Source organism: Lactuca serriola, chromosome 5 (assembly GCF_051521515.1).
Source record: "Lactuca serriola cultivar US96UC23 chromosome 5, Lser_US96UC23_V15, whole genome shotgun sequence".
NCBI lineage: Eukaryota > Viridiplantae > Streptophyta > Magnoliopsida > Asterales > Asteraceae > Lactuca > Lactuca serriola.
The window spans coordinates 153,406,356-153,414,879 of NC_136412.1; the positions used below are offsets into that span (position 1 = coordinate 153,406,356).

General features: G+C 35.3%; 1 protein-coding gene across 2 annotated transcripts; it reads left to right on the plus strand.

Annotated features, from left to right (window-relative positions):
* Positions 1–2,562: 2,562 nt before the first annotated feature.
* LOC145053137 (protein TOPLESS-RELATED PROTEIN 2-like) lies at positions 2,563–8,061 on the plus strand. 2 transcript variants are annotated; one of them, XM_079001148.1, is made up of 9 exons: positions 2,563–3,913; positions 4,567–4,650; positions 4,872–4,982; positions 5,074–5,256; positions 6,489–6,617; positions 6,691–6,780; positions 6,887–7,078; positions 7,173–7,345; positions 7,568–8,061. In XM_079001148.1, the coding sequence occupies exons 1-9, from the start codon at positions 3,017–3,019 to the stop codon at positions 7,767–7,769; spliced, it is 2,061 nt and encodes a 686-aa protein (XP_078857274.1). In that variant the 5' UTR covers positions 2,563–3,016; the 3' UTR covers positions 7,770–8,061. The 2 variants fall into 2 exon arrangements, with proteins under 2 accessions (XP_078857274.1, XP_078857275.1); XM_079001149.1 differs by having other exon boundaries at positions 7,571–8,061.
* Positions 8,062–8,524: the final 463 nt, after the last annotated feature.

Consider the following 8,524-nt stretch of genomic DNA (forward strand, 5'->3'; position numbering starts at 1 on the left):
TTAGAATGAGACATGTTGGACCGGACTGAGCAATTGGGCCTTAAGGGAAGTCCATATAGAGGTTTGGGCCCAATTTGGAAAATTGGGCCATATGGTGGGCTTTGATCCCTAGTTGACTTTGGGCCTATGGATTGGGCCTTGGGCTTGGGTAAGACAAGCTAGGGGTAATGTAGTAATTATCCAAAGTATGTATTTATAGTTTTGTGTTAGAACCCAATTATTAATTGGGTGTTATTTTGGTGTTGACAGTTCGGGAATCTGTCATCTAGCAGCTGGGGTTGAGTCTGCGGGACTTCAGCAGTGTGAGATTGTGTCTACGGGACTTCAGCAGTGTGAGGTGAGTTTCCTTCCAGTAGTTTCCGGACTTTGGTCTGATACAGTAGTTAGTATGTTTGATGTCTTCGTGACACAGACAGGATTATGTGTTATGTGTTCCGGGCTACGGTCCGATGTAGTATGCAATATATGTGTTAGTTGATATGTTTATGTTATGCTGTGCTCAGTCAGTTCCGGACTTCGATCCGATGCAGTTAGTTCCGGATTTCGGTCCGATGCAGGGGACAAGGTCCCAGTCAGTTCCGGACTTCGGTCCGATGCAGTTAGTTCCGGAATTCGGTCCGATGCAGGGGACAAGGTCCTAGTCAGTTCCGGACTTCAGTCCGATGCAGTTAGTTCCGGACTTCGGTCCGATGCAGAGGGCAAGGCCCTAGTTAGTTCCGGACTTCGGTCCGATGCAGTGGGCAAAGCCCAATATGTGTTTATATGTTATTGTATGGTATGTGGTAGTTTGGGGGAGCTCACTAAGCTTCGTGCTTACAGTTTTCAGTTTTGGTTTCAGGTACTCAGTTTTTCTAAAGAGGAGCTCGGGAAGATTGCAGTGCACACACCATTTGTTCAGCCTGGGATGTTTATACTCTGATATACTTGACAGTTGCTATAATATTTTGAGATACATTGCTTATGATTTTTATATGAGTTTTATTGACTATGGTTTTCATTATTAAATTAAACGAAATTTTCAGACTGTGTTTTTGGGATGTTACACAAAAAGATTGTGAAATCAGACAGCTTCAACAACATTGACCACCCTTGTACACAGTTTCGACACTAGACCTCGACATGACGTTTTGCCTTTTAGAGGACCAAGAAACATGATTGTCGCCAATAAACACATAAACTACAAAAGTAGAGTGGCGTGTCTGAGGACGAAGATGAAGACCAAGAGACAAAGTCCCCTAAAGGTATGGAAGTATACATTTTAGAGCAAGAAAATTAGGTTCACGAGGATCATGCATAAAGAGACATATTTCTCATTGATTTTATATATGAAGTAGAAGTTATTCATAACACAACATTACAATATAATGACCAGTTGTTAATAAGAACTTTACACCACTAGTGGAAACGAGATACATGATGAGTATAAAGCATAACAAAATTAAAAATCCTGGAAGCTAACTATATTTTTCCTTCTTGAAAACTTCTCTTATTGGACAGTGTGTAACCGTAATGATAAATGAGATATTTATCAATTATCATTTCTCAAAAGGAAAAAATATGGGACATAAAGGGGTAAATAAAATGTTTTGTTGTAAAAATCATATAATAAAAGGGTTTTATTGTAAAAAATTAGAAAATAAAATGGTTTTTTTTTGTACAAAAATAACATAATGGTTTTTTCGAGCATTAGAGGATAATAGGTTGGGTTTTTCTGATGTCACAAATTTTAGGTAACCGACTATCAAAGGTTTCCGGTTGCAAGACATTATTTTAAGCATGATCAATAAATAAAATGGTTTTATCGTACAAAAAAATAACATAATGGTTTTTTCGAACATTGGATGATAATAGGTTGGTTTTTTCCAATGTTTTAAAACCCGGGTTGACCCGACCAGTTCAACCGGTTGGACCGTGACCCGGGGTAGAAGGCGGGTCAATTGAGACAGGTTTTTTGTAAAAATACGAACCGGATCGAACCGGCCAGGTTTCCTCTAAACCGCGGTTCAACTGCTTAAGTCGAACCGGTTAAAACCGGATTGACCCGTTTTAATAGGGTTTGGATAGTTGGAAACAAGTAGCGAACGCCAAAACAGCGGACCGTTTGCGGTTTCTTCAATGTTTTTCAATGTTTTTAAATATTTAAACTTTGTGGACATTAAATTATTGGTTTTATATGTTTATGCATTATGCATGAAAGTAAAAATATATAAAAATAAAAAAAGACCATAAATCGGGTTGACCCGGCGGTTGAACCGGTTGACCCGTGAACCGGTTATCATACCGGGTCAACCAAAAACCCGGGTTTTAAAACATTGGTTTTTTCTAAGGTTTTTCCTTATAAAAACTGTTTATGTGTAAGGTTTGTTCGAAATGGACTATCCATGCAAAAAGAAAGTTTCATAACGATTATATTAGGAAAACCGAAAAACATTCGGATAATTTGTGAATTTTGTATAAGTTATAATAAGAATAAATTAAAACAAAAAAAAGTCAAAACCCAACACAAAAATAGGAAGAAATAAAACGGCAACAACTATCAATTTTATTGCAGGTCTCTTTCACTCGTTCTCAGGGAACGGTCTCTCTTTTCTAAGTCAACGCGGCAACGGCGAAGTTCGCTGCAACGGCAACAACAAGGCGGAGCCGATATATCTGTCCAAAAACTTTCTTTCAGATCTGGTAAACTTGTTAATATATTTCTTGTTACATAAACGCTCAGACTAATTTTTGTTGTCATATCTCAAATGCAAAAGTCAAACCGCACACCAAATTGATTTGAATTGTAATGGTTTCAAATAGCTCCACATGCACAATCTGTTGCAATTGCTCATTGACTGGTGTCTGATCTATTGTGTGTGAGAGACCATTGACCTCTACTTGTAAACTTGTTTCAAATATTTCTTGCCTTGTAAGCCGATATGCTAAAGCGATGCTGAGCAGAATTGATCCATTATCAGCTACTTCAAGCTCTTGTCTTTGGAGCTGTTGATTATCTTTCCTATTTTTCTCCAAATCGATGTCTAATATAAGAGAGGTTGAACACCTCAAAATAACGTTAGAATCCATAAAATCCGCCACCAACAACTTTGCTCCTGAGAATTGTATCGGAAGAGGAGGATTTGGGAAGGTGTATAAGGGAGAAATCCTCCATTCTGAGGGGCAGTCCATGGTTGTTTTTAAGCGCTTAGACCGTGCATTTGGGCAAGGAAACCCAGAGTTTTGGAAAGAAATCACAATGCTTTCTCTTTACAAACATGAAAACTTGGTCCATCTTTTGGGATTTTGTGATGAGAGTAATGAGAAAATCCTTGTGTACGAGTACCTATCTAATAGAAGTCTAGACTTTCATCTCAACAACAATGATCTAAATTGGACCCAACGGTTAAAGATATGCATTGGGATGGCTCGTGGATTAGCATACCTTCATGGTTCTGAAACCCAACTTAGAGTATTGCACCGTGATGTTAAAAGTTCCAACATCCTATTAGACGAAAATTGGAACGCCAAAATCTCTGATTTTGGCCTTTCCAAATTTGCTCCCACTAATAACTTCACATTTCTTTACACCTCAGTTGTAGGCACGGTTGGATATTGTGATCCATTATATGCGGAAACCGGGTTTTTAACAAAAGAGTCTGATGTATACTCTTTAGGTGTGGTGTTGTTTGAAGTGTTGTGTGGAAGGTTGTGTATTAGCAATAAGGATGATCGCCCTTTACCAGGATTGGCACGAGAATGTTACGAACTAAACAAAGTAGATACAATTATTTTTGGTAATATAAGGGATGAAATAACCCAAAATTCATTGTGGGCTTTTACTACAATAGCTTATCGATGCTTGAAGAGAGATCGTGAAGAACGTCCGTCAGTAAATGATGTTGTGAGAATGCTTTATACTGCCCTTGGATATCAAGTAAGTTATATATTAAATATATATTTTTTATTGATTATATTGATCTAATTCTATTACTCTAATAGAAAGTTCAAGTGAGGTATTTCATCTGCTGTAAGGTTCACTACTAGAATACTTTTTAAGTTTAAAGAAAAATGAAAACAAGAAAATATGTGTTCAACATAGAAATGTGGTATAAAATAATACATTTATCTGCTTAAATTTATTTCCTACTAATAATAATAAGATTATTATTTTCAGAAATTTGGGAATATGGTTTTGAAATAGTATGTATGCAATTATGCATGTAAACTGTTTCTTCAACTAACGGTATAGTTTCTTGTATTTGGATCATGTATATGCATGTTATATCTTTTTGTTGGTGTTTTATAATATCATTTCTATGTTACAAAATAAATTAACTAGCCAATCTCTTAAGAATTGCCATAGTTTTTGTTTTTGCATTATTGCAAAATCGGTTTGCTGAGAAATCATCAACTAAATTGATATAGTGTTTCATATCAATAGCTTCACATATAACATAAGGATCATTGTTCTCCTTATATGATGATTGGTAGAAGACCATAACTCAATTGATTATTAGCTATATTAATACTCGATACAATGCATATCGATAACTTCAATTGACTATATATATGTGTACATTAATGCAGGCTAATAAAGAAAGCTGGGAGCTCCCTGATATAGTTGATTCCTTTCACATCAAAGCTCTACGCTTGCCAATGGATTCCCGCAAGGTTTGTTTCAAATAGCTGTGTTTGGCTAATTATCATTGCAAAGTATGTTAAATTCGGTGTCCTCACTATTAATAAGTAGTCAACCAAATTTGTTGAAATGGGTGAAAAGTCGATGAAATAACTGGAATATTCTAATCATGTCTATATACTTTTATCAGTAATTATTGCCAGATCCGTTGGTACTTTATAATTTATATTAATCTAGAAACAACCTGGTCTAGGTTGTGCAGTTGATCTATACAAATTCTGGATTAGATTTGCTAGCACTTGCTTCAAGTGGCATTCATAAAGTCTGGAAATGGAAACCAAGTAAACGCAATCCATCTGGGAAGGTTTGTTAATTAGAGTGATGAACATTTCTGATTAACATATTTCAACATTTAAATTTGACTTTTGATTGCTCCTTAATTATACACGTTTAAGTCAACTGCATCTATCGCCCCAAAAGTCTGGCAACCAACAAAGGGAGCTGTCATGTGTAATGATGTTAGTGGGAATAAACCTGATGAAGAGTCAGCAGCATGCATTGCTTTGCCAAAGCATGATGGCTTCTTCGTGTCTGCCTCTGGTGGGAAACTCTCCATGTTCCAAATGGCAACTTTCCATGTAATGTATCTTTAAGCTCAAAGTTATATATATATATATATATATATATATATATATATATATATATATATATATATATATATATATATATATATATATATATATATATATATATATATATATATATATATATATATATATATAGTGTGTCAATTTCAAATAGTTGATCGATTTTTTTAAAGGGAAAATGACTTATAAACCCAACGAAGTTTTCAAACCGTTTAAAAAACCCAATTATGTTTTGTCTGTTCAAAAAAACCCGACGAACTAACATTTTGTCTAAAAAAGCCCAACTAACTTACACTTTGTTCATTTCTCATTTAGAGTCAACCGGCTAATAAAAGTCAATGAATGACATGACTTATGACGTGTAATTAAATATCGGAATATGACTTGTAAGACCAACGAAGTTTCAAATCCGTTCAAAAAACCCCAATCATGTTTTGTTTGTTGAAAAAACCCAACGACCTTACGCTTTTGTTCAATTCTCATTATAGGCAACCAGATTCATTATCATGTATACAACTAGTTGGCAAATGACATGACATTATATTTAATAACATGAAATAAATAGATTAGAATTACGCTTTATATATCGATTTAGGGTTTCGAGAAGAGAAAAACAAACGGTGTATGTGTTCGAACTCTTGTAATAGTTACTTCTTACTCTTCCTCTCAATCATTGATGTCCAACTCAATATCTACAAGGAAGATATTTGATGATGAAAACCCTTATAGATGTGGACGCTTTCTTGGATTTGGACATCTAGAACGGAGGATCACCCAGAAAAAAAAAGTTTAGGGCTAAATCGATATATAAAGGGCAATTCTAATCTTTTTATTCCATGTCATTAAATATAATGTCATGTCATTTGCCAACTAGTTGTATACCAAATGAATCTGGTTGCCTCTAATGAGAATTGAACAAAAGCATAAGTTCGTTGAGTTTTTTTCAACCAACAAAACATGATTGGCGTTTTGTGAACAGTTTTGAAACTTCGTTGGTCTTACAAGTCATTTCTGATATTTAATTACACGTCATAAGCCATGTCATTCGTTCACTTTCATTAGCCGGTTGACCATAAATGAAAAATGTAAGTTAGTTGGGCTTTTTAGACAGAATCTTAAGTTCGTTAGGTTTTCTTGAACAGACAAAACATAATTGGGGTTTTTTGAACGGTTTGGAAACTTCGTTGAGCTTATAATTCATTTTCCCTTTTTTTAAACTTCAGACTATGATAAGTTTCATGCCCCCGCCACCTGCAGCCACCTGCTTGGCTTTCCATCCTCGAGACAACAACATCATTGCTATAGGAAGGGAAGATTCAGTTATACAAATTTACAGCGTAGAGTTTTTTCAGGTAACCTTTACAACTTATCAGATTGTCTTGTAGAAAATGTATCTTCTTATCATATCCATGATGGTTTTATTAGGTCAAAAGAGAACTCAGAGGTCACATGAAACAAATCACAGGGCTTTCCTTTTCATGGACTTCACTGGTTTCATCCGGAGCTGATGCTCAGGCAAGTTGTAGATGATGTACACTTAATTTTCTGCTTGTTGTAAGACATAAGTTTCCTTTACTGCTTTTTTTATAATTCCACATTTGTATGTTTGAGTGTCTTACAGCTATGTATGTGGGACATTACTGGTGCATGGAACTGGAAGAAGAAATCAAGAAGCATACAGTCACCACCTGGGCATCCATCCTCACTTGTTGGAGAAACTAAAGTTCAGTTCCATAATGATCAACGCCATATCCTTGTTGTACATCAAAGTCAAATTGCTATTTATGATGACCAACTGGAGTGCTTGAGATTGGTGAATACACAGATCTCATAACTTAACTAGTTTTAGAAATTGCTAACTATGAATAGTAACTAATAAAGTAGTTTCATTAAATCAACCTTTGCAGTGGTCTCCAAGAGAACCTCTTTCTGCTGCAATTTCAAGCGCAACATACTCATCTGATGGCTTGCTAATATTTACTGGATTTTTGGATGGTGCTGTTGGAGTTTTTGATGCAAACAGTTTGAGGCTTCAATGTCGAATAGCACCTTCTGCCTACTTGTCTACACCGATTTCCAGGTATGCCACAAAAGAGAACTAGAAATTAATGGTTATATATGTAATCCCAGCACAAGTTTTTTGTTTTTTGATATTTTTAGTAGATTTAAGTTGTAACAAAGCAATTTTGATATCTCATGTGGTTGAAGTTGTAGTATTTGCTAGTGCCATCATGTGAGCTGGATGTACTATTTGTTTGATGAAAAGTCGATGTTGGGTTACTTATGCTTTTTCTTTTTGCAGCAGCAACAGCATCACCACATATCCAGTGGTTATTGTAGCACATCCATCCTATCCTAACCAATTTGCTCTTGGAATGAGCAATGGTTATGTTCATATTATTGAGCCGCCTGATCACGATCCAAAGTTGGAAAGCTCAGTGCCTCCAGAAAAGGGTCCTCTAGCAACGTCTAAGTTGAAACATGTCTTTCGGTTTTTAAGATAAGTTGTAAATGTAAGTTTTCTAGAATTTACATGATTTAAATATTGAATTGTATATTTAATATTAGTGTTCTCTAGAATTGTAGATAAATGATTGTAACATTTCATTTTGGGAAAACTGAGTAAAGAATTCTTATATGCTCATTGCTCAAGTCAAATCTCATGTGTGAGTGGGAAAATATCATTGCTATATAGGGAAGGATGATTCTATTATTCAAATTTATAATGTTAGGGTTGATGAGGTAATTTTGTTCTGTCTAATTTCCTTGACTAGGAATGAGAAAAAGGTTTGAACTTTGATGTTTAGGTTTTGATTGAATTTACATCTGTTCCCGAGTTCAACTTAACGAATAAAAAGAAGGGAAATGGATGGAAGTGAGAAGAAAATATAAAAAATCGGTGTTCCTAAGTTTTATAATGTAAGGAAATGAAAGAAAATGGAAGGAAAACTTTCCTTCCAAGTTGCAAGGGGGGCAACGGTTTCCTGATCATTATAGATTTTGTGGCAATGTTAAAGAAAGGTATGCAAGTTACATTCAAGTAATAACAAATAGATGGTTTTTGGTACGACGGAATTTGGAATGGAATGCTTGATACCATTCCATCCAACCAAATTAACTGTTTTCATGTATTGTTAAGTTGTAAATGTTGTGGCTGTTTCAGTTTCAAAAACTTTAGGGTATGCACTTGGAATGGTTTTCCAGAAATTAAGTGGAGATGAGGCACTCATGACTTTACCCCCCTGCTTTTGCTTTCCAA